This window comes from Capra hircus, chromosome 23 (genome assembly GCF_001704415.2).
Source record: "Capra hircus breed San Clemente chromosome 23, ASM170441v1, whole genome shotgun sequence".
In the NCBI taxonomy this organism is placed as follows: domain Eukaryota; kingdom Metazoa; phylum Chordata; class Mammalia; order Artiodactyla; family Bovidae; genus Capra; species Capra hircus.
Window position 1 is genome coordinate 35,212,197 of NC_030830.1, and position 27,257 is coordinate 35,239,453.

The window sequence follows — 27,257 nt, forward strand, 5'->3', positions numbered from 1 at the left end:
CTTCTCCAGTGGACCACATTCTGTCAGACCTCTCCACCATGACCCGCCCGTCTTGGGTTGCCCTGCAGGCATGGCTTGGTTTCATTGAGTTAGACAAGGCTGTGGTCCTAGTGTGATTAGATTGACTAGTTTTCTGTGAGTATGGTTAAGTGTCTGCCCTCTGATGCCCTCTTGGAACACCTACCGTCTCTCTTGGGTTTCTCTTACCTTGGATGTGGGGTATCTCCTCATGGCTGCTCCAGCAAAGCGCATCTGCTGCTCCTTACCTTGGACGAGGGGTATCTCCTCACCGCTGCCCCTCCTGACCTTGAAGTTGCTGGCGGCTGCGACCGGCGTACTTAGCGCGGCCAAGAGGAGCTACCCCACGTCAGAGGTCAGGGGCAGCAGCCAAGAGTGCCAGGCTGCTATGGCACAGGAACGCAGAGAGGAGATACTCCAGTCCGAGGTCAGGGACGGCAGCGGAGAGGATCTAACCTGCGCCTGAGGCCAGGGGCGGGGGCGGGAGGAGCTACCCCACGTGTCATCTATAGGATGATAGAAACAAAAGTATTGGCTTTAGCATTGTAAGTAAAGAAATTAGTAAATATGTATGTTCAGAGATCAAGTATTTAAGCATTTTAAAGGCTGTTTTCACCCAAGAAAATTCATGCAGTCGGTAAATCTTTATTGCCCATCACCTGTGTGCTGTTTTAATGGCTGGGACTACAGCAAGGAGTGCACCAGACTTCTGCTCTCAGGTGCTTGCATTTTAGTGGGAGAAGATGAACGGGCGGTGTGTGTGTGTGTCAGAAAGTTTTGAGTGCTGTGGAGGAAAATACAGTAAGGAAAGGCAAATAAAAATTGCTGGGATGAGAGGCAGCAAACTGGAGGCATGGCTGCAGTTTTTCACAGGGGTTTCAGGGAAGGTGAACATTTTAACAGAAACTTGAAGGAGGTGAGGAAACCAGACACTCTGCTGTGTGAGAGATGGGGATTCCAGGATCAGGATAGGGCAAGAATGGAGTTCCTGGCTTGCTTGAAGAAGCACGAGGAATGTATGTGGCTAGAAGAGAGTGAGCAAGAGGGCTGGAGGGAGACGAAGGCTAAGGTGTAGCAGAGTGGCCAGGTTCTTTGGAGCTTTTCCCGAAGTGCTCAGGGAAGGTAATGGACGGTTGTGAACAGAAGAATGGACTAATTTCACTTATGTTTTAGCAGGATCATTCTTGCCAATGTGTAGATAATAGACTGTAGGGGGGCCAAGGGAGACCAGGCAAGAAGTTATCGTTGCCTGGGGCCAGAGTAGTAGTGAGTGGGATTGTTAAGAAGTAATTGGGTTCTTCCGGGTGTATTTTGAAGGTCAGACTAGCAGAGTTTGCTGATGGGTTGGATACAGAGTATAATGGAAAGAGAGGAGTCAAGCATATATTCTAAGATTTTGGACTGAACTTTGAAAAAAATGGAGTTGGCACTTACTAGGATGGAGAAGACTGGAAGAAGCCAGTTTGGGATGAGAAGAAATCAGCATTACCGCATTCGAAACGGAGAGTAGGAAAAGCTTACACCATCTTCCAATCCCAAAGAAGGGCAATGCCAAAGAATCTTCCAACTACCACACAATTGCACCCATCTCACATGCTAGCAAAGTAATGCTCAAAATCCTTCACCCAGTCTTCAACAGTATGTGAACCAAGAACTTCCAGATGTACAAGCTGGATTTAGAAAAGCAGAGGAACCAGAGATCAAATTGCCAATGTCTGTTGGACCATAGAAAAAGCTAGAGAATTCCAGAAAACCATCTACTTCTGCTTCATTGACTATGCTAAAGCCTTTGACTATGTAGATCACAACAAACTGTGGAAACTTCTTAACGAGAAGGGAATACCATACCACCTTACCTGCCTCCTGAGAACCTTGTATATAGGTCAAGAAGCAACAGTTAGAACTGGACATGGACAATGGACTGGTTCAAAATCGGGAAAGGAGTATGTCAAGGCTATTTGTCACCCTGCTTATTTAACTTATATGCAGAGTACATCATGCAAAATGCCAGGCTGGATGAAGCACAAGCTGGAATCAAGATTGTGGGAAGAAATATCAATAACTTCAGATATGCAGATGATACCACCTCTATGGCAGAAAGTGAAGAGGAATTAAGAGCCTCTTGATGAAGGAAGGTGAAAGAGGAGAGTGAAAAAGCTGGCTTAAAACTCAACATTAAAAAAACGAAGATCATGGCATCTGGTCCTATCACTTCATGGCAGATAGATGGGGAAACAATGGAAACAGGAATAGGCTTTATTTTCTTGAGCTCCAAAATCACTGCAGATGGTGACTGCAGCCATGAAATTAAAAGATGCTTACTCCTTGGAAGAAAAGCTATGACAAACCTAGACAAACCTATTAAAAAGCAGAGACATTACTTTGCCTACAAAGGTCCATATAGTCAAAGCTATGGTTTTTCCAGTAGTCATGTATGAATGTGAGAGCTGGGCAATAAAAAAGGCTGAGCTCTTTTTTAGTGACATTTTTCAAACTGTGGTGCTGGAGAAAACTCTTGGGAGTCCCTTGGACAGCAAGGAGATCAAACCAGTCACTCCTAAGGGAAATCAACCCTGAATATTCATTGGAAGGACTGATGCTGAAGCTGAGGCTCCAAAACTTTGGCTACCTATTACAAAGAGCAGGCTCAGTGAAAAAGACCCTAATGTTAGGAAAGATTGAAGGCAGGATAAGGGGACAACAGAGGATGAAATGGTGAATGGCATGACCTACTCAATGGACACTAGTTTGAGCAAGCTCTGGGAGATAGTGAAGGATAGGGAAGCCTGGTGTGCTGCAGTCTATAGGGGTCAGAAAGAGTTGGACATGACTGAGCAACTGAACGACAGCAATAACATGACCTCCTAATAAATTAAAGGACCTGCTTGGAATCAGGAAACTTAAGTTATGTCTCAAGGCACACTCTAGGTCAGCTCCAGGACCAAGAGTAAATTGCTTTATCTCTCCAAGTCTCAGTTTCTTCTTCTGGAAAGGATTAGATTAAACTTCTTAAACTCTATGATTTTATTTTGCTTTTTAGTGGCTTTCAGAAGACAGCTGATCATAATGAATTTCCACATGATTGTACAACTCTGTTATATTAAATAAGATGTTTGAGAGTGATTATATTTGATGTTTAATGCACAATGTATGATTTATTGAACCTCCTCCCATCTCTTTGGTTTACACAGTGGTAGATGTCATTCCCTTTCAGGAAGTGGGGTTGTATATCTGTGTTAGTCCCTCAGTCGTGTCTGACTCTTTGCAACTCCATGGACTGTAGCCCACCAGGTCCTCTGTCCATGGGATTCTCCAGGCAAGAATACTGAAGTGGGTAGCCATTCCCTTCTCTAGGGGGATCTTCTCGACCCAGGGATCAAACCCAGGTTCCCTGCATTGCAGGTAGATTGTTTACCATCTGAGCCACCAGGGAAGTGTAAGGAAGTAGGGTTGGGAATGACTAATTCATTTACTCAGTCATCACCAACTTGGTAAAAGAGTAAAAACAGCTTCAGAAGCATCGTCATCACCGAAAAGCAACACTGGGTCCGTGCTCAGACATCACAGTGGGCAGTTCTCCAAAGAGCACTTGAGCAGCCGCATTATCTCAATATTCATATCTGAAGCTCTCAAACACCTTTGGGGTCTTGAGGAGTGTTCTGACAGACTCAGTAAATATTGCTAAATTATAATCCTGTCTGCTAAATGAGTACCCAGAGTGCCTTACAATCTCTCTTTATATACAGTTTCATTATTTGCTTCTTCAAAAGGGTGGTTGTTATGCTATAGGAATCTTTTGAAATGAATGTTGTTGAAAGACAGTGAAATTCATTCCATTTTATATTTCCAACCCAGCTCCAGACATCCTTCTGAACTCCTTAGTAGTGAAAACAAACCTACATTTCATGTCATCTCTACTTTAATTGAATTTGTGCCCAACTCATTTGTGTGGGCAGACACACACACCGCTATGAAAGCTGCTTAGGACATGTATGTTTCAAAGGCTTTGCTCTAAAATCCTCCCCCTCCCAATTTTTATTTTGAAAACTTTTAAATACGCAGAAGAAGTGGAGGAATAATGCAATCAAATCTCCTCTACCCTTAGTGGGAGAGTCACCGATTATTAATGTTTTGCCCTGTCCACTTATATTCTCTCTCTCTCTGTCTCTCCGCCTTCTCCTTGCCTTTTCCCTGCCTTTTCCCCGCTTCTCACCTTTCCTTCCCCCATTTGTCTTGCTGTCTCTCTCTTCACGATGTTTGAAATGGGGGCCATACTTGCTGGTAGTGAGTAAACACACTGTATAAGGATGGGTTGTGCATCTTCTTGGGGCTTCCCTGGTGGCTCAGATGGTAAAGGATCCACCTGCCATGCGGGAGACCTGGGGTCAGTCCCTGGGTCGGGAAGATCCCCTGGAGGAGGGCATGGCAACCCACTCCAGTATTCTTGCCTGGAGAATCCCCATGGACAGAAGAGCCTGGCAGGCTCCAGTCCATGGGGTCACAAAGAGTCAGACACAAACTAAGCGACTGAGCACAGCACAGCACAGTATAGTGTGTCTCCTCCAAGTGTTGGAAGTGCTTGTGACCCTGTCCTAAGCTAAGTTAGGTGCCATTGCAATAAGGGTGCCGTGAACACCATCCTATCTCCCCAGTCCCCCAGCTGTGCCAGTCAGATCAAGATAACCTTAACAATACAGCTCTATTTTAACTTGCTTTTTGACTTTGACTTTGAGCAACAAAATGAAATAAACTATCCTGAGAATTAAGTAGCTGATCCTAGGATGCAGTAATTAATGGAAAATAAACTTCAAAACATTAAAACTGAGTTCAGCAATCATGCATTTCACAGCTGTGTCTTTTTCTTGTAAGTCAGACATCAGAAGTTCTTTGGCTGTTTACGTCCTGTTCTTGGGTTTCCATTTCATGCACTTAATCTCGATCTGAATTTGATGCCAATTGCAGACACTGTCCCTCTTGAGAGCTAAAAAACACACAGTTTATTATTTGGTTCAAAGCTGCTGCAGTTTTTCAGAGGGATTTATTGTGCAGATCTTGTCAAAGCAATACTGTTTACCCACCATTTGTATACAGGGGTACAAGAGCTCAGTGTGTTTGGGGCTACAGGGCAAACATTGTGTTAGGTTAGGTAAGCCTAGTGATGTAAATATGGGGTAATTTACAGAGCTTTTAGGAGGAAAAAAAATGGATTAATCCAATAGTATTTGAAGGCTCAGCGTTTAAATAATTACTGTTTTCACATTTGTAGATTTCAAAGGATTTTTGATCAGGATGCAAAGCAGGAGACCATTTTCGAAAACATTGCCAAACCAGTTGCTGAGAGGTAGGATTTCCTATATTTCGTTCAGTGGCTTAGTGGTTTTTCATCTTGCCTTCAATTCTCAGATAATTGTGGTAATGTGCTTCAGTCTATCAATTATATGCTCAGGCTGCAGGGCATGTGATGATGGTAGCGCTAATACTTTCTCTTCTTATAGCTTGTTTGTTTTAGATTTAGATATTGAGCCTCAAAACAAACCGGTGAGACGGATAGAATAGCTATTACTACTCCCATTTTGAAAGATATGTAAATCTCTGAGGATTGGAGAGACTAAGTAGCACTGCTCAGGGTTGGTAGCTAGTGGTGGCAGAGTCCTAGATGGTTACTCCTAGCTGTTAACTCCAGTGCTGTTTGCTCAGTACAGTACTTCACGCCTGTGGTTAGACGGATGAAGGACTGTGACACCTGGGAGGCTGAATTCTGATTGACCCAACTCTGCTGCTGCTGCTAAGTCGCTTCAGTCGTGTCCGACTCTGTGCGACCCCATAGACGGCAGCCCACCAGGCTCCCCCGTCCCTGGGATTCTCCAGCCAAGAACACTGGAGTGGGTTGCCATTTCCTTCTCCAATGTAAGCAAGTGAAAAGTGAAAGTGAAGTCGCTTAGTGGTGTCCAACTCTTCGCGACCCCATGGACTGCAGCCTACCAGGCTCCTCCATCCATGGGATTTTCCAGGCAAGAGTACTGGAGTGGGGTGCCATTGCCTTTTCCAGACCCAGCTCTACCTCAGGGTAATAACTCTATTTCAAAACTTGGCTCTTCACTTAGGTCCCTTTTGTTTCTGCATATCCAGGTAGTTCTGGGCTGCTGACTACTAAAACCAAACTCACCTGAGAATCCATAATCCTGAATAAATCAGAGTGCCATTTTATTAATATATGTTGGTCAAGTCTCCTTGGTACTAGATGCTCAAGTCCTTAGATAAGCACCTTCTCCTACAGGGAGTCTATATGGGAAACTACTATGGCTTTCTGCTCCTGAAATCATTGGGTGATTTTAATGATCTAAGTATCCCCAAATACTTCTATCTTTATGACTAGAATGAAAAATACATCTGCTGAACAGACTCATTTTTCAACTCTACTGATCAGTGCATTCTCAACCACAACCTTGCTGAAAATGTATCAACACATATTGTCTCCTAAGTACCTGTTTCATGAATACTACTCAAACCATACCCTTCTCTCTCTTTTTTTACCCCAGCTTTATCGAGATATAATTGACATATGACATTGTGTAAGTTTAAGGTATATGTGTTGCTTTGACACGTTTATAAATGATATCACCAAAATGATTATCACCATAGTGTCAGCTACCATGTCCATCTCATCACGTAGTTCCCATTTCTTTTTTATGCTAAGAACATTTCAGATTTGCTCTCGTAGCAACATTTAAGTATTTGGTCCATATAAGAGTATTATTAGCTACAGTCACCATGCTGTCCATTAGATCCCTGACCTTAAGCCCTTCTCTTTTTATACTGTCTTCCATCACAGTTGGTAAGATATAACTGAATAGGCTTAAGCTATTTTAGTTGTAGTCACAATCCAGTAGCATCTCTCCAGACTAAATTCAGGTCTCCTTGACTGGGTGTCACATATTTCTAAAATTCTGTTCTTTTTAGTAATGTTCCAGGTTGTGTCATTTTTCAGATAGCTCATCTCATGTGTTTTATTTTGTGATGTCCCAAAGTCATGTGGGGAGGGGACATCAGTTTGTGTTTCCTGGATGTCTATTTATTCCCCCCAATACTGATTACCTTTCCCATCTTGAGCCTACTTCCCACTCTGGCTCCTGCTGTGCCCTCTGCCTGGAATTCTCTTCCTTCAGAAATCTGCCTAGTTGCTTTCTGAGCTCTTTTGAGGCCTTTGCTCATGTATCCCCTTCTCAGTCAGGCCATCTGTTCTTAGTACCCGACTTGAGTACTTACATTCCCTGTCACCCTTCCCTATATATTTGTTTTAGCATCTGACATACTATATAGTTTCCTTGCTAGTTTTTTGTTTTTTGTTTTTTCTTTTTTTTTGCTTGTTAGCCTTCTACCAAAACAAAAACTCCATGAAGGCTGGGGATTTATTTGTTTAGTTCACTGACTTGACAGAGATACCCGACTTGATGATGACAAGATCTCAAAAATAACAGGCAAGAGTTTTGTTATCCAGGATGCTCAAGTTGTTATCAAGGTTGCTCAAGTGAATTATATCATTTATCAATAGGAAACATTCCTCATTGTCCTTTTTAATACTTTTCTTCTTGTATCCCAATTTTCCTGAAACTGTTTTTGCTGGGTTTCCCCCCCCCCCCCGCCCCCGCCCCATTGGGCTTTATCTAGTGTCTCTGTCTCAAGCTCTTCACTCAGCTGCCCTGTCTCATTTTGTTTTTAAATATAGGTCTGGTGAATAAAATATAGCTGACTTTTGCCTTTGTAGCCAAATTCAGAGTCCCTGATATTTAATTAATTACTTTAACCTATTTATATTTATTATAGTCTGTAATAGTGTTTGGAGCAATTCTTCTTCTCTGTTTATTTTTTTCTCATTTATCATACTCTCTATTTTTTTTCTTTTCTTGCTATTTGTTTGTGCTCTTTGTTGTTGTTTTTGCTGCTTTATTTTCTCTCTCAAGGTGTAAACACTTCTCTGTGATTTAATTCAGATATTTAAGCTCATCTGTGCTTTTTCTCAGCATCTAAACTCCTTCCCTCTTGCTTGTCTGGCCCTCTTCTGCTCAGGCAGGGCCCTTAGCACACTTTTACTTTGCCTTTCCTACTCTCCTAGCAATTTAATTGTTGAGACCTACCCATAATTCCATTCTGGGTCATTAATTATTTTCTTGATCAGCATTTACTTAAGCTCATCTGTAAGTTTTATTTGTTTCTTTGCTCATCACTGTTTCTTATACTTATGTCTGTTTCTTGGGTTCTCTTTTAGTTTTGCTGGTCATCATCATTAACAAATTTTTTAGAGAGAACTCAAGACTGAGGAGCCTTCTGAAGCTCTCATTCTCCTTCACAATTAAAAGACCATTTGGCCAGGTATAGAATTCTAGGTTAAAAAATAATTTCTCTCATCTCTGTGAAGACATTGCTTCATCGTCTCCTTGTATGCAGTGTTGCTGAAGAGATGCCAGGGTCTATCTGGACCTTATTTCTTCTTAGAAATTACGCTTTTGTCCTAGATGTTTTTGGATTTTTTTTTTTCTTTTTGTATTCTCTGTCACCTCCCTTTTAAATTCTTAACTTTTACAACTTTATTTTTTTCATTTGTAGGAAATGAAAAAAACGTCTATTCTTGTTTATTGGTGTGATGTCCTTCTTTCTCCTTCCGAGGAAAATTAGCATCTCTTCTTGGAAGCACTGGCTTTTCTTTCCACATGCAGTTTCTCTATGTGAATGTTCTTCTGTTGTAGAGTTGGCACCTTGCTTTTCCCCTACAGAATTTTCTCAGACGTTTGGTGATTCTCAGGGGTGGGCTCACCTCTGTCAGTTGCAAGGGCTGTCGTCTGTTTGGGAACGTGGTTTCTGTTCTCCATAGTGTGTGGGCTGTGGGCAGGGTGTCCCTGAGCGGGTCTGCTGGGTGTGAGAACGCTGTTTTCTCCTGGTTGTTGCTTACCACCAGGGACTGTGGTCACTGTCAGTAATCCAGGCTCTTCCTCTGCTGGAAAGTGTTCTTCAACGTTATATGGACAGATGGAGGCAAACTCACACCTCTCTCTGATTTATCTGCAGAGGAGGGGGTTATTAAGCAAATTAACACTGGACTAAGAACCGGGAGAATCACTGTTTTCATTGCCTTTAAATATGTCATATGCAGCATGTTCACACTTTTTGAAAACTTGAATTGTGTGACTCTGAAATGGTAAAATACAAGGTAACAATAAAATCTCATTTATATACAATATTTGAAATAATAATTACCCCCATAAATTGAAAAAAAAAATTTAAGAATTGTTTAACTTGACAGTCCTGGTAAATGGAATCTGTACCACATTAGATGTGAAACAGAAATGCCTGCTCCTGATGAAGATTAGTCTCCAGGAACAAATTCCCAGCATAAATCCAGTTCATCTCCACCATCCCTTTAAAGCTTCTCTATTGGGCTAACCCACTGTAGCTTAATTCTGGTTACTGTGTGCAATTGGAGCTAAATAAAATTAATCACATTTCTTTCCAAAATTCTGTAATTCAAGAATCTTACTATTTTTAGACATGCCTTTTCCTACTTAATTCAAATCAGTAATATGACTCATGACTGCAGAATTGCGGGACTGTTGGTGAGAATTCATAAAGCTTTAAACTTGTATTTTTGAGGTTATTTACTGTTCAGCAGTCTCCACTAGGAAGCACATCCTGCCTCTTCTAAACTTTGATTTTTCTGAAATATATCCTTTGTTGTTTAGTGACAGATAAAAACTACCTTCTGTCATATTAATTTTGCTCACTGTTTTCGGAATAACTTTTTCGAAAGATAAAATTTAGGAAGTCCGCAGATGTGTCTAGTGTGTGCTGTTGAACCATAGAAAAGACTTTGTAGCTTTATTTGATACGTTACCTGGGGTTATGCTTCTCAAACTGGAGTGTGTCTATCTTGGGAGTGTGTGGTACTTTACGAGGGGATATTTGAAGCTGCAGACTGAACACGGTGCATCATTCTGGAGTGTGAATTTCACTTAAAGACTGACTCAGAAAACTTTGAGGTCTAGACTTTTTGGAGGTTTTATCACATGCACTCGTAAATCTGCAGAATCCCAGTGTTCCAGCCAATCTTATGTTATACTTGAAAGCTTCAGATGTAGGAAATTTGTTTTAGGTACAGTGAGTGCTTTAGGAAAAATTTGGAGATTTAGAGAAGAACATGGTTGGACTGAAATGAATAGGGTGCACATTGCCAGGAGGACAGGTTGTGACAAAGATGTAGGTCCCCACAGTGGGCCCCGCAGGACGGGTAAAGCCTCTGCATTGCAACAAGGCAGCCAGGTTGGTTTTGGAAATCTGCTGTGAACCACTGCTTTTCAAACTTTGATTTCACGATATCAAGGGCAGCTTGTCAATTTATGAGAAGAAGAGCATGAGGGGAAAAGAAAGCTCCCAGGGTCACAACCTCAGGGAGAATGTCTGTCCACCTGTGCTCTGACTGGGTGGGAGGCCAGGGCTTGGTTGAGGCATTTCCTCCTAGAGCAGGTAATCTCACCCTCCCGTGGGGCCAGGCCCAGGCCCATCAGGGCTCGCATCTGTGCCCTAGAAAACTGGCTGGTGACGCAGTGGGTCACATCGCTTGCCCAGTTTCTGCAGCACAAGCAGTGCACATAGATCCTGCACCTTCAAGACAGGAGAAGCAGATGGGAGACAAGCAGGGCCACAGAAGAGTTTTAATATAAATGTCATTGGCCAGCTGTTCACCTCCATGTACTCATGCTTCTACTTTGGCTCAAAAAATTTTTGCAACAAGTAGAATAATCACATTCTGGCCTCAGCCCTGTGATAACTCATTGTGTGACTCTGGGTCAGGCATGTCCCTTATGAACCAGTTCTCCCATATGAAAAAAGCTGATGCTAATAATACCAAGTTTACCAGGTTCTGAGGATGCAAAGAAGCAATCAATGCCTGTGAATGGACTTTGTGAACGTCTATGCCCTGTTCAATCTAAGGGTTAAAAAGTTAGAAATCTTCATTATCTCTGGCACTTTAAAACTCTGCCCACTCACTTCTGTGTCCAGACGAAGGTGAAGTCGATGTACTTCTCTATAAGTCTCTTCCTTGTTTTTGTTGCTAAGTTGTGTTCGACTCTTTTGGGACCCTATGGACTGTAGCCCACTGGGCTCCTCTGTCCCTCAAATCCCCCAGGTAAGAATACTAGTGGTTGCCATTTCCTTCTCCAAGGGATATTCCTGACCCAGGGATCAAACCTGCATCTCCTGTAATCCTCTTGCTAAGTACTGCTTAAAACTCTGGGCATTGTATTTAATAGAACATAAATGGTAGAGATAAAATGGTAGACTGGTGAGGGGGCCTCGGGACCTAAAGGAATGACCCAGCAGTGAGTTCCCAGTGCCTTTTTTGGTTGTTGTTGTTGCCTGGTGTATTCCAGACTGGATGCTAGAAAAACTGGCAACCAAGAAACAACAGTAGACTTAGACAAAAGTAGAGAAAGTGAAGTTGCTCAGTTGTGCCCGACTCTTTGCAATCCCATGGACAGTAGCCTGCACCAAGCTCCTCCGTCCATGGGATTTTCCAGGCAAAAGTACTGGAGTGGGTTGCCATTTCCTTCTCTAGGGAGTCTTCCCGACCCAGGGATCAAACCCAGGTCTCGCATGTTGTAGACAGACGCTTTACCGTCTGAGCCACCAGGGAAGTCCAGACAAAAGTGCCCACCAAATTCTGCTCTCTATAACCAAGTCACCAGGAAAGGGGGCAACCCAGTGAGACAGACATTTTTAAATACTGGTTGCCCTACTCCATCCAAATACTATGGAAAAACCCACAGCCCCACCTTCATCCAGACAGCAAAGCCTGGCTGTGACAAGGCACCCCGTTCCACTGCTGCCAGGGTGGTATCTGAGAAGGAGTGGAAGGACTTTCCTCCCCTCTCGGAGGTAACAGCTTCCCCTCTCCCCTCACCCAGGTTGTCAGTGGAAGTCTTATGGGGATCCTGGAGTTCACCACCAGCAGCCTCCCCACCCTGCTGTGGGAGTCACAAGGTGCCCCACCCTCTCCTCTCCAGGGAGGTGTCAGTTGAGGCCACAAAGGGAGCCTGAAGTCTCACCTCTGCCCATGGGGATGAGGCCCCCCCATGGGTGTCGGGAGAGGCAGAGTGGGAACCAGGCCCCTTTCCCTGCCTGGCCATAGTGAGGTGACACCAGTAGGGTGGTGTCGGGAGAGATCTGCTAAAACAGGAGTTTTAAGTATGGTCTAGACTCTATAACTCATGCCTAAATTGTCCAGGATACAATGAAAATTATGCCTAAATAAGAAATATCAAGAACTAGGAAGTCACCAAATTCCATAAGGAGAAACTATTAACAGATGCTACACCAGAGATAATGCAGATCATAGAATGGTCTGACAAGTATTTTAAAGCAACCATCATGAAAATGTTTCAGTGAGCAATCGTGAAACTGTTTGAAAGAGATGAAAAGATACAAAGTCTTGGCAAAAAAAACAAAAAGATATAAAGAAGAACCAAATGGGAATTTTAGACTTAAGATATAATAACTGAAATTAAAAATAGAGTGGATGGGTTCAATAACAGGATGGAGAGGTCAGATGAAAGAGTCAATAAATTTCAATATGTAACAATAGAAATCAGTCAATTTGGGCGATAGAAAATAGACCGGAAGAAAAAAAAAAAAAAAAAAGATGCCCAGGGACCTTGAGAACTACAGCAAAAGACCCACCATGCGTGTTATCAGAGTCCTTAAGGACAGGAGAAAGAATGTAGTTGAAAAGCATTCAAGGAAATAATGACTGAAGATTCCCAGAATTTGGCAAAAGGCATAAACCTAGAACTTTATGAAGCTGAGAATGTTCCAAACAGGATAAACTCAAAGAAATCCACTCGAAGACAAACATTAAACTTCAGAAAACTAAAGACAAAGAAAAATATCTGAAAACAATGAGGAAGAAATGATATCGTACCTACATGGGAAAAATAATTTGAATTGTAACGTTTTTCATACTCTACTCCAGAAAGCATGGAGTCTAGAAGGAAGTAACAGAATATTCTCAAGTGCTGAAGGAAAAGAACTATCAGCCCAGAACCCTATTCCCAGTGTAATTAATTATCCTTCAGGAGTAAAGGGGAAATAAAGACATTTTCAGACAAAGGAAGACTGAGAATTAGTCGCCAGCATATCTACCCTAAAAGAAGGGAGAAATGAAGTTCTTAAAAAGAAGGAAAATGAAAAAAGAATGAATCTTGGAACATCAGAGCAAAAGGAGGAACAAGCGAAAGAACAGAAGTATACACTAACAGACTTTCCTTACCTTGAGTCTCAAAGGTGTATAATGAAGCGAAAAACAAGGCATTCCCAGATGAGTTAAAGCAGGGAAGGGTGAAGGGATTTAAAATGAAGTAAGAGAGTTCCAGAAACACATCTATTTCTGCTTTATTGACTATGCCAAAGCCTTTCACTGTGTGGATCACAATAAACTGTGGAAAATTCTGAAAGAGATGGGAATACCAGACCACCTGACCTGCCTCTTGAGAAACCTGTATGCAGTTCAGGAAGCAACAGTTAGAACTGGACATGGAACAACAGACTGGTTCCAAATAGGAAAAGGAGTACGTCAAGGCTTTATATTGTCACCCTGCTTATTTAACTTCTATACAGAGTACATCATGAGAAATGCTGGGCTGGAAGAAGCACAAGCTGGAATCAAGATTGCCAGGAGAAATATCAATAACCTCAGATATGCAGATGACACCACCCTTATGGCAGAAAGTGAAGAGGAACTAAAAAGCCTCTTGATGAAAGTGAAAGAGGAGAGTGAAAAAGTTGGCTTAAAGCTCAACATTCAGAAAACGAAGATCATGGCACCTGGTCCCATCACTTCATGGGAAATAGATGGGGAAACAGAGGAAACTGTGTCAGACTTTATTTTTTGGGGGCTCCAAAATCACTGCAGATGGTGATTGCAGTCATGAAATTAAAAGACGCTTACTGTTTAGAAGAAAAGTTATGACCAACCTAGATAGCATATTCAAAAGCAGAGACATTACTTTGCCGACTAAGGTCCGTCTAGTCAAGGCTATGGTTTTTCCAGTGGTCATGTATGGATGTGAGAGTTGGACTGTGAAGAAGGCTGAGCGCCAAAGACTTGATACTTTTGAACTGTGGTGTTGGAGAAGACCCTTGGGCTGCAAGGAGATCCAACCAGTCCATTCTAGAGGAGATCAGCCCTGGAATTTCTTTGGAAGGAATAATGCTAAAGCTGGAACTCCAGTACTTTGACCACCTCATGCGAAGAGTTAACTCATTGGAAAAGACTCTGATGCTGGGAGGGATTGGGGGCAGCAGGAGAAGGGGACAACCGAGGATGAGATGGCTGGATGGCATCACGGACTCAATGGACGTGAGTCTGACTGAACTTCGGGAGTTGGTGATGGACAGGGAGGCCTGGCGTGCTGTGATTCGTGGGGTCGCAAAAAGTTGGACACGACTGAGCGACTGAACTGAACTGAAGGCTTCCCCAGTGGCACGGTGGTAAAGAATGTGCCTGCCAATGCAGGAGCCACAGGAGATGCAGGTTTGATCCCTGGGTTGGGAAAATTCCCTGGAGAAGGAAATAGCAACCCACTCCAGTATTCTTGCCTGAAGAGTCCCATGGACTGCCTGGTAGGTACAGTCCTTGGGGGTCACAAAGACTGACTGAGCATGCACGCAAGGTTTCTATACTTCATTCAGATTGGTAACGTGTCAACACATCAGTAGACCTCTGGTAATGGAATGATTCTGTATCTTCATTGCATTGATGGCTATCTGAATCTACATGAGATAAAATGGCGTAGAACTCTACACATGTATTGTACCAATGTTAATTTCCTGGCCTTGATAATATACTCTAGTTATACGAGATTTAACCACTGAGTTAAAGTTTGAGTTTGAGTTTCCCCAAACTAGGTGAAGGTACACAGAACCACTCTGTACCCCTTTTGTAAATTGCTATAAATTTATAATTATTTCAGAAGAAAACATTAATATTCCCAGATATGAATATTTTAGTGTCAGTTGCTTTATGATGTTTTCTATTCAGCAAATTCAGTAATCCGAATGATTAGATTTGAACTTCTCCCCCCTTGGGTCTCAATTCAATAAAATTAATTTCATTAGACATTCACCCAGACATGCCTGCCAGTAAATGTTTTGTTTTTCTCAGAGTTGGCTTTCAAACAGAACACACTGGTCAACCACCAAATTGTACAAAAACCCCTTGGCTCCCACAGATCTATTCAACTTCAGGCCACAACTTCACTTAAGAGATGCATTGTTTATAAACGTGTACCTGTACTTGGCTCCACTTCCTACTACTCCGAATTTCCCTATAACAGCACGTTTATGGCTTTTGTGATTTTACTACTTTTCTTAAAGTTTTAACACTTTAAAAATTATACTCTCAATTGAAAACATGGCTCTGTGTTTAAAAACAGCAACATATATCTGCTTAAGGGGCTTTCCAGATGGCAATAGTGGCAAAGAGCCTGCCAATGCAGGAGACGTAAGAGACTCGAGTTTGATCCCCAGGGTGGGAAGATCCCCTGGGGGAGGGCATGGCAACCCACTCCAGTATTCTTACCTGGAGAATCCCATGGACAGAGGAGCCTGGTGGGCTACAGTTGATAGGGTTGCAAAGAATCAGACACGACTGAAGCACCTTAGCACACATGCACACGTATCACATTAACTACCTTCAAGGGTTAACAGGCAAAATGACACTGAGTATCTGAATGTCAGAATATTGGGAAGAAATGAGGAAAGGTCTTGCCACACTCAGATTGAAGATAACTTCTCTTCTTCATTCTGGTGTTTCAGTGTTTTAAGAACCTGCTCTCACATAAAATGTAGATAGAGATAACATTGCTTTCCAAGTTTCTTTTTGGAATTTTGTTTTTTTCTGTCGCAACCTGCTTTTCTGTTGAGAAACTGCTGAGAAGCCCAGAAGTGTTCAGGCTACAATTAGTAGAAATATGGGTGTATCACAACAGAATTAATGGTCCCCTGAGAACCCACGTGCCAATGCAGGAGACCCAGGTTCAATCCTTGGGTCAGGAAGATCTCCTGGAGAAGGGAATGGCAACCCACTCCAGTATTCTTGCTTGGAGAATTCCACGGACAGAGGAGCTTGGCAGGCTCCAGTCCATGGGGTCACAAAGAGTCAGACACGACCGAGTGACTCACACTTTCACGGTCTTTCCAGTCCTGTCTACTCAGGACTCCCTGCTCCCCTTCAGTTGACGGCCTCCTGCTGCAGGGTCCCGCGGCTGTCTGTCGCTCACTGCACCACGCACTCTTCTGCCTAAAGTGCTTCTGTAATTTGTGAACAGATGAGGCTGGATGTGCCAAGGTATTAACACAGGAAGCAGCCCTCCAACCAGTGACAGACAGGGGTGGGGGGTTGTTAAATACAAAGGCACCTCTTCACCCCTCAGTGGGCACAACGCTAAGGCCTGTTCCTCTCCGTCCCCCAGAGAAAACCAGTGAGACTGAGTCCCCGCAGCCCACAGTGGTGCCTGCTCTCTCATGTGCCTGAAGTGGCTTGTTTTCCTTCCCTGCCTAGACTGGAGCTTCCGGGACTCACCTCCCAAGTAAGCTATTCCACTCAACTCCTGGCCTCAGGACCTGCTTGAGGGAAGTGGGGTGGCGGTCTAAGACCAGTATTCCAGAGAATAGCAAGAAGAGATAAGAAAGCCTTCTTAAGGGAACAGGGCAAAAGAAATAGAGGAAAACAATAGAATGAGATACTAAGGGACTATTTCCTGCAAAGATGGGCACAATAAAGGACAGAAACAGTGAGGACCGAACAGAGGCAGAAGAGATTAAAAAGAGGTGTCAAGAATACACAGAACTGTACAAAACATGTTTTAATGACCCAGATAACCACAATGGTATGGTCACTCACCTAGAGCCAGACATCCTGGAGTGTGAAGTCAAGTGGGCCTGAGAAAGCATGACTGCAAACAAAGCTAGTGGAGGTGATAGAATTCCAGCTGGGCTATTTCAAATCCTAAAAGATGATGCTGTGAAAGTGCTGCACTCAATATGCCAGCAAATTTGGAAAACTCAGCAGTGGCCACAGGACTGGAAAAGCTCAGTTTTCATTCCAATCCCAAAGAAGGGCAATGTGAAACAATGTTCGAACTACCATACATTTGTGTTAATTTCACATGCTAGCAAAGTAACACTCAAAATCCTTCAAACTGGGCTTCAACATACATGAACTAAGAACTTCCAGATGTACAAGCTGGATTTAGAAAATGCAGAGGAACCAAATTGCCAACATCTGTTAGAACATAGAAAAAGCAATAGAATTCCAGATAAACATCTATTTCAATGACTATACTAAAGCCTTAAACTGTGGCATCTTCTTAAAGAGATGGAAACAGCAGATCGCCTTACCTGCCTCCTGAGAAACCTGTATGCAGGTCAAAAAGCAGCAAGTAGAACCAGACATGGAATAACAGACTGGTTCAAAATACGTCAAGGCTGTATATTGTCACCCTGCTTATTTAACTTATATGCAAAGAACATCATGTGAAATGCAGGGCTGGATGAATCACAAGCTGGAATAAAAAATGCTGGGAAAATTATCAATAACCTCAGATATGCAGATGACACCACCCTAAAGGCAGAAAGCGAAGAGGAAATAAAGAGCCTCTTGCTGAGGCTGAAAGAGGAGAGTGAAAAAGCTGGCTTTTCACTCAACATTTCTTTTCTTTTCTCAACATACAAAAAATGAAGATCATGGCATCCAGTCCCATCAGTTCAGTTCAGTTCAGTCGCTCAGTCGTGTCCGACTCTTTGCGACCCCATGAATCGCAGCACACCAGGCCTCCCTGTCCATCACCAACTCCCGGAGTTCATTCAAACTCATGTCGATCGAGTCAGTGATGCCATCCAGCCATCTCATCCTCTGTCGTCCCCTTCTCCTCTTGCCCCCAATCCCTCCCAGCTTCAGAGTCTTTTGCAATGAGTCAACTCTTCTCATGAGGTGCCCAAAGTATAGGAGTTTCAGCTTTAGCATCAGTCCTTCCAGAACACCCAGGACTGATCTCCTTTAGAATGGACTGGTTGGATCTCCTTGCAGTCCAAGGGACTCTCAAGACTCTTCTCCAACACCACAGTTCAAAAGCATCAATTCTTTGGCGCTCAGCTTTCTTCACAGTCTGACTCTCACATCCATGCATGACCACTGGAAAAACCATAGCCTTACTTTGTTGGCAAGGTAACGTCTCTGCTTTTGAATATGCTGTTTAGGTTGGTCATAACTTTCCTTCCAAAGAGTAAGCGTCTTTTAATTTCATGACTGCAGTCACCATCTGCAGTGATTCTGGAGCCCCCAAAAATAAAGTCTGACATGGTTTCCACTGTTTCCCCATCTATTTCCCATGAAGTGATGGGACCAGGTGCCATGATCTTCGTTTTCTGAATGTTGAGCTTTAAGCCAACTTTTTCACTCTCCTTTTCCACTTTCATCAAGAGGCTTTTTAGTTCCTCTTCACTTTCTGCCATAAGGGTGGTGTCATCTGCATATCTGAGGTTATTGATATTTCTCCCGGCAATCTTGATTCCAGCTTGTGCTTCTTCCAGTCCAGCGTTTCTCATGATGTAGACTCTGCATAGAAGTTGAATAAGCAGGGTGACAACATACAGCCTTGATGTACTCCTTTTCCTATTTGAAACCAGTCTGTTGTTCCATGTCCAGTTCTAACTGTTGCTTCCTGAACTGCATACAGATTTCTCAAGAGGCAGGTCAGGTGGCCTGGTATTCCCATCTTTTTCAGAATTTTCCACAGTTTATTGTGATCCACACAGTGAAAGGCTCTCGCATAGTCAATAAAGCAGAAATAGATGTTTTTCTGGAACTCTCTTGCTTTTTCCATGATCTAGCGGATGTTGGCAATTGGATCTCTGGTTCCTCTGCCTTTTCTAAAACCAGCTTGAACATTAGGGAGTTCACGGTTCACGTATTGCTGAAGCCTGGCTTGGAGAATTTTGAGCATTACTTTACTAGCGTGTGAGATGAGTGCAATTGTGCAGTAGTTTGAGCATTCTTTGGCATTGCCTTTCTTTGGAATTGGAATGAAAACTGACCTTTTCCAGTCCTGTCACCACTGCTGAGTTTTCCAAATTTGCTGGCATATTGAGTGCAGCACTTTCACAGCATCATCTTTCAGGATTTGAAATAGCTCAACTGGAATTCCATCACCTCCACCAGCTTTGTTCAGTGACGCTTTCTAAGGTTCACTTGACTTCACATTCCAGGATGTCTGGCTCTAGGTGAGTGATCACACCATCGTGATTATCTGAGTCATGAAGATCTTTTTTTGTATAGTTCTTCTGTGTATTCTTGCCACCTCTTCTTAGTATCTTCCGCTTCTGTTAGGTCCATACTATTTCTGTCATTTATTGAGCCCATCTTTGCATGAAACGTTCTCTTGGTATCTCTAATTTTCTTCAAGATCTCTATTCTTTCCCATTCTGTTGTTTTCCTCTATTTATTTCCATTGATCCCTGAGGAAGGCTTTCTTTATCTCTCCTTGCTATTGTTTGGAACTCTGCATTCAGATGCTTATATCTTTCCTTTTCTCCTTTGCTTTTCACTTCTCTTCTTTTCACAGCTATTTGTAAGGCTTCCCCAGACAGCCATTTTGCTTTTTTGCCTTTCTTTTCCATGGGGATGGTCTTGATCCCTGTCTCCTGTACAATGTCACGAACCTCCGTCCATAGTTCATCTGGCACTCTATCTATCAGATCTAGTCCCTTAAATCTGTTTCTCAGTTCCACTGTATAATCATAAGGGATTTGATTTAGGTCATACCTGACTGGTCGAGTGGTTTTCCCTACTTTCTTCAATTTAAGTCTGAATTTGGCAATAAGGAGTTCACAGTCAGCTCCTGGTCTTGTTTTTGTTGACTGTATAGAGCTTCTCCATCTTTGGCTGCAAAGAATATAATCAGTCTGATTTCAGTGTTGACCATCTGGTGATGTCCATGTGTAGAGTCTTCTCTTGTGTTGTTGGAAGAGGGTGTTTGCTATGACCAGTGCATTTTCTTGGCAAAACTCTATTAGCTTTTGCCCTGCTTCATTCCTCATTCCAAGGCCAAATTTGCCTGTTACTCCAGGTGTTTCTTAACTTCCTACTTTTGCATTCCAGTCCCCTATAATGAAAAGGACATCTTTTTTGGGTGTTAGTTCTAAAAGGTCTTGTAGGTCTTCATAGAACCATTCAACTTCAGCTTCTTCAGCATTACTGGTTGGGGCATAGACTTGGATTACTGTGATATTGAATGGTTTGCCTTGGAAACGAACAGAGATCATTCTGTCGTTTGTGAGATTGCATCCAAGTACTGCATTTCAGACTCTCTTGTTGACCATGATGGCTACTCCATTTCTTCTAAGGGATTCTTGCTCGCAGTAGTGGATATAATGGTCATCTGAATTAAATTCACCCATTCCAGTCCATTTTAGTTTGCTGATTCCTAGAATGTTGACGTTCACTCTTGCCATCTCCTGTTTGACCACTTATAGTTTGCCTTGATTCATGGACCTAACATTCTAGGTTCCTATGCAATATTGATCTTTATAGTGTCAGACCTTGCTTCTATCACCAGTCACATCCACAACTGGATATTGATTTTGGTTCGTCTCCATCCCTTCATTCTTTCTGGAGTTATTTCTCCACTGATCTCCAGTAGCATCTTGGGCACCTACTGACCTGGGGAGTTCCTCTTTCAGTATCCTATCATTTTTCCTTTTCATACTGTTCATGGGGTTCTCAAGGCAAGAATACTGAAGTGGTTCACCATTCCTTTCTCCAGTGGACCGCATTCTGTCAGACCTCTCCATCCTGACCCGTCCATCTTGGATGTCCCCACATGGCATGGCTTAGTTTCATTGAGTTAGACAAGGCTGTGGTTCATGTGATTAGATTGACTAGTTTTCTTGGATTATGGCTTCAGTGTGTCTGCCCTCTGATGTGCTCTCACAGAACCTACCATCTTACTTGGGTTTCTCTTACCTTGGGCATGGGGTATCTCTTCATGGCTGCTCCAGCAAAGCACAGCTGCTGGTCCTTATCTTGGACGTGGAGTTGCTCCTCTCGGCCGTCACCTCTGGCCTTGGGTGTGGGGTAGCTTCATGGCAAATAGATGGGGAAACATGAAAACAGTGACAGACTTTATTATCTTGGGCTCTGAAAACACTGTGGATGGTGACTGCAGCCATGAAATTAAAAGACGCTTACTCCAGGAAAAGAAATAAAAAGAATCCAAATTGGAAAAGAAGAAGTAAAACTCTCACTGTTTGCAGATGACATGATCCTCTACATGGAAAACCCTAAAGACTCCACCAGAAAATTGCTAGAGCTAATCAATGAATATAGTAAAGTTTCAGGAAATAAAATCAACACACAGAAATCCCTTGCATTCCTATACACGAATAATGAGAAAGTAGAAAAAGAAATTAAGGAAACAATTCCATTCACCATTGCAACGAAAAGAATAAAATACTTAGGAATATATCTACCTAAAGAAACTAAAGACCTATATATAGAAAACTATAAAACACTGATGAAAGAAATCAAAGAGGACACTAATAGATGGAGAAATATACCATGTTCTTGGATCGGAAGAATCAATATAGTAAAAATGAGTATACTACCCAAAGCAATTTACAAATTCAATGCAATCCCTATCAAGCTACCAGCCATATTTTTCACAGAACTAGAACAAATAATTTCAAGATTTGTATGGAAATACAAAAAACCTCGAATAGCCAAAGCAATCTTGAGAAAGAAGAATGGAACTGGAGGAATCAACCTGCCTGACTTCAGGCTCTACTACAAAGCCACAGTCATCAAGACAGTATGGTACTGGCACAAAGACAGACATATAGATCAATGGAACAAAATAGAAAGCCCAGAGATAAATCCACACACATATGGACACCTTATCTTTGAGAAAGGAGGCAAGAATATACAATGGAGTAAAGACAATCTCTTTAACAAGTGGTGCTGGGAAAACTGGTCAACCACTTGTAAAAGAATGAAACTGGATCACTTTCTAACACCGCACACAAAAATAAACTCAAAATGGATTAAAGATCTAAATGTAAGATCAGAAACTATAAAACTCCTAGAGGAGAACATAGGCAAAACACTCTCCGACATAAATCACAGCAGGATCCTCTATGATCCACCTCCCAGAATACTGGAAATAAAAGCAAAAATAAACAAATGGGACCTAATTAAAATTAAAAGCTTCTGCACAACAAAGGAAAATATAAGCAAGGTGAAAAGACAGCCTTCTGAATGGGAGAAAATAATAGCAAATGAAGCAACTGACAAACAACTAATCTCAAAAATATACAAGCAACTCCTGCAGCTCAATTCCAGAAAAATAAATGACCCAATCAAAAACTGGGCCAAAGAACTAAATAGACATTTCTCCAAAGAAGACATACGGATGGCTAACAAACACATGAAAAGATGCTCAACATCACTCATTATCAGAGAAATGCAAATCAAAACCACAATGAGGTACCACTTCACACCAGTCAGAATGGCTGCGATCCAAAAATCTGCAAGCAATAAATGCTGGAGAGGGTGTGGAGAAAAGGGAACCCTCCTACACTGTTGGTGGGAATGCAAACTCGTACAGCCACTATGGAGAATAGTGTGGAGATTCCTTAAAAAATTGCAAACAGAACTACCGTATGACCCAGCAATCCCACTGCTGGGCATACACACTGAGGAAACCAGAATTGAAAGAGACACATGTACCCCAATGTTCATCACAGCACTGTTTATAATAGCCAGGACATGGAAACAACCTAGATGTCCATCAGCAGATGAATGGATAAGAAAGCTGTGGTACATATACACAATGGAGTATTACTCAGCCGTTAAAAAGAATTCATTTGAATCAGTTCTGATGAGATGGATGAAACTGGAGCCGATTATATAGAGTGAAGTAAGCCAGAAAGAAAAACACCAATACGGTATACTAACACATATATATGGAATTTAGAAAGATGGCAATGACGACCCTGTATGCAAGACAGGAAAAGACACAGATGTATATAATGGACTTTTGGACTCAGAGGGAGAGGGAGAGGGTGGGATGATTTGGGAGAATGGCATTCTAACATGTATACTATCATGTAAGAATTGAATCACCAGTCTATGTCTGACGCAGGATACAGCATGCTTGGGGCTGGTGCATGGGGATGACCCACAGAGATGTTATGGGGAGGGAGGTGGGAGGGGGGTTCATGTTTGGGAACGCATGTAAGAATTAAAGATTTTAAAATTAAAAAAAGAAAAAAAAAGACGCTTGCTCCTTGGAAGAAAAGCTATGACAAACCTAGACAATGTATTGAAAAACAGACATTGCTTTCCTGACAAAGGTCTATCTAGTGAAAGCTATAGTTTTTCCAGTAGTCATGTATGGATGTGAGAGTTGAATCATGAAGAAGACTGAGCACAGAAGAACTGATTCTTTCAAACTGTGGTGCTGGAGAAGACTCTTGAGAGTCCTTTGGACTGCAAGGAGATCAAACCAGTCACTCCTAAAGGAAATCAGTGCTGAATATTCATTGGAAGAACTGATGCTGAAGCTGAAGCTCCAATACTTTAGCCACCTGATGCAAAGAGCCAACTCATTAGCAAAGACCTTGATGCTGGGAAAGACTTGAAGGCAGGAGGTGAGAGGGGTAACAGAGGATGAGATGGTTGGATGGCATCACCAACTCGATGGACATGATTTTAAGAAAATTCTGGGAGGTGGTGAAGGACAGGGAAGCCCAGAGTGCTGTAATTCATGGAGTAGCGAAGAGTCGGACACGACTTAGTGACTGAGCAACAGCAATGCATTTCAAAATGTGGTCCCTGGACCAACAGCATCAGTGTAGTCTAGGAACTAGTTAGAAATGCAGTTTCCTGGGCCCCATCCAGGCCTGCTGAATCAGAGCAATCTGCGTTTTAGCAATGTCTAAGTGATTCTGATGCACTAAATTAGAACTGGGATCTTGACCTTGGTACAAAGCTTAATACAGGTTGGGAGGGCTTGGGAAACAGGGAGATAGTGACAGAGGGTACTGGTGGTATTTGTCTTTAATGATATCTTTCCCAGAGATCTGAGATGTAATCTACATAACTTCCTGATTCCAAAATTGGTATTTGTTTGCTTATAATTTTTGTTTTGTTTAGTCGCTGAGTAGTGTCTGACTCTCTTGCGACCCCATGAACTATAGCATGCCAGGCTACTCTGTCTATGGAGTTTTCCAGGCAAGAATACTGGAGTGGGTTGCCGTTTCCTTCTCCAGGGGCTCTTCCTGACCCAGCAATCAAACCCGCATCTCCTGCATTGGCAGGTGGGTTCTTTACCACTGAGCTATCAGGAAGCCCTTATTTATAATTTACGTCACATTTATTTATAAAATCAATCAAGACATGTTACCCTGATGCGAGGGCAGCCTTCTTATTCAGAAGCGGATCCATCTTGATTTAACATTTTATAGGAAGATGAAATGGAGAAGGCAATGGCATCCTACTCCAGTACTCTTGCCTGGAAAATCCCATGGACGGAGGAGCCTGGTAGGCTGCAGTTCACGGGGTCGCAAAGAGTTGGACGCGACTGAGCGGCTTCACATTCACTTTTCACTTTCATGCATTGGAGAAGGAAATGGCAGCCCACTCCAGTGTTCTTGCCTGGAGAATCCCATGGACAGAGGAGCCTGGTGGGCTGCAGTCCATGGGGTCGCGAAGGGTCAGACACAACTGAGCAACTTCACTTTCACTTCTCACTTTCATGTATTGGAGAAGGAAATGGCAACCCACTCCAGTCTTCTTGCCTGGAGAATCCCAGGGATGGTGGAGCCTGGTGGGCTGCCGTCTATGGGATCGCACAGAGTTGGACACGACTGAAGCGACTTAGCAGCAGCAGCAGCAGCAGGAAGATGAAAAAGTAGCAGAGATATCAGAAACTATTTGGACTAAATTGAGTAATTAATTATGATTGATTAGTTTTTAGAAATTTAATAAAGCTCTCGAAAGAAGTAATTGTGGGAGACTGTATAAAACATTGATTAAGATTGTGAGCTTTGGAGCCACTGAAGCTTGTTTCAGCTCCCAACTTGAATACTTAATAGCTGAGTGGCTTGGGCAAATTATTTAATCTCTCTGTGTCTCAGTTTTTAACCTGTAAATGATGCCATAATAGCTACTTCATTTGCCATGATGATCAGGTGAACTATATGTGAAATGCCTATGCCCCAGTACATAGTATGTGCTCAGAACTATTAGCTATCATCCATTTTTGGCTCCTCGCCAACATTTTTATAGAAAAGGATTTTTCATTCCAGTTCAGGATTTTACCAAGTTATGAATGTTTTTTCTTTATGGATTTTTTCCCCCCTTGACTGTTTTTAGATTTGGTTTCTCCTGAGGCACAAGTTTGCGATTTTACTGTAGATCTTTACTTCAGGATTTGAGGATACATTTACAGATGATCCAGAGATATTCCTGGTTATTACTATTCACCTTTCTATCCTCCCAAAGAATGATAGACAAAGAAAGCAAATAGAATGCAAATCCTTCTGGAGAATCCTCCCTAGACAAATGTGCAGTGATTGATTATAACTGGCAAGATTTTTTACTATGGTTATTTGAATTTATAATCCACTGTGGCAAACAGCACAACCGTAGTTAAAATATGTTGTTTAAATTGTTGGGGAAATACGGCAGTAAATTTATCTAGTGTTTTATCACTTGCAGATCTAAATATCTTCCTCACTTGAACGTCGCTTTCCTTGGAGCAGAGCTCTTTTAGCAGAAATTCCATCATTCTCAGTGAATCTGGCCTTTCCTACTATCGGCCATGTGGTTTAAGTCAGAATTTCAGTGTACTGCTTGCTAAATAACATGAACAGATTTACTTGTTGTTATTTGATAACACTGAGCACCTTTCACTTTATATAGAGTTTTGCCAACCTTACAGCACTTTCACGTGTGTTATCTCACTTAGTTTTTACCATAATCCTATGGGTAGATAGATATGATTTCCCATTTTAGATGAGAAAACCAGGGCTCTGAGCATGTAATTGCCTTCTGCAGGGTCACATAGTAATTAGGCTGTGGAACTGAGACTGGAATAGATCTTCCTATCATAGTCCTTTGATCCTTAAGTGGCTGTATCGCACAGCTGTGTTTACGTATCCCCATTTCACAAAATCGACCTAGGTAAATTCACCAGTTATGTTCCTGTCACGGAATCAGTGGATACCTTTCAGTCTTCATCCAGTTTGACCTTTCAGTTCGGGCATAGTGGGCAGTGCCCACACGGTAGCGTTTGGCCAGGTGCACCTGGGAATACTCCAGGGCACTGTGGGGCCCTAAGGGGGTGGGCATGCTGGAACTGGGACCTAGATAAGTGAGGGTGACCGCCACAACATCTGTAGAGTGGTCACGCGGGTTAGTAGGGGCCTCCCTAGGAAGCAGCACCCGGACAGCCGTGCGAACTTGGCTGTCTGTTGTGTCCCCAGAGCTGGTCTTGGCAGCATCTGATATTTGAGCCTCCAGCCTGAGCCCTAGGACAGAAACTGCAGGCACTCGGGCTGCAGGCTTTATCAGTAAGATATTACAAAGCAGACAGGGGCTTCCACGGCAGGGGGCACAGGTTCAATCCCTGGTCAGGTAACTAAGATCCTACATCCTGTCAGTGTAGCCAGAAAAAGAAAACACCCATGCACTCACCCCTCTTTTAAAGGCTCTACTTGAGTTAAGGCTCCTCATGATTGGGAAGTTTTCTAGCACACGCTGGTTTCTGATCTCTAAGGCTATTTCCAGCGATAAAAATAATTAATTAATTAAAAATGGACATATGAACCTTGCAATAAAGTGTATCAGAGAGTTGACGGAATTCTCTGAGAGGTTAAAATTCACATTATTGAAAACTGCTGCAACATTGTAAAGAAACTGTCTGTGGGCTTATAAATAGGAGTTAAATTTAAAGATCACATTCCATAGAAAAGGACACTATTTTCCTATGAATTTTCAGGTGACCCACTTAATGAAGACAAATTTAAAATTAAAATTTTCATTGTAATCATAGATATAGTGATCAAATGTATAAACCTGTGTTTTGAATTATGTACAAATTATCAATCTACACAGTTTCTTATTCAACCTC

The 27,257-nt window shown here is 42.4% G+C and overlaps 1 protein-coding gene across 1 annotated transcript in view; it reads left to right on the top strand.

The window, feature by feature from the left end:
• The window catches only part of LOC108633438 (kinesin-like protein KIF6), a 177,703-nt gene continuing 151,902 nt past the window's right edge, over positions 1,457–27,257 (top strand). The window contains exons 1-2 of the mRNA XM_018038660.1: positions 1,457–1,524; positions 5,285–5,359. Of these exons, the coding sequence (XP_017894149.1) occupies positions 1,457–1,524; positions 5,285–5,359 (143 nt within the window). The remainder of the gene's footprint in view (positions 1,525–5,284; positions 5,360–27,257) is intronic.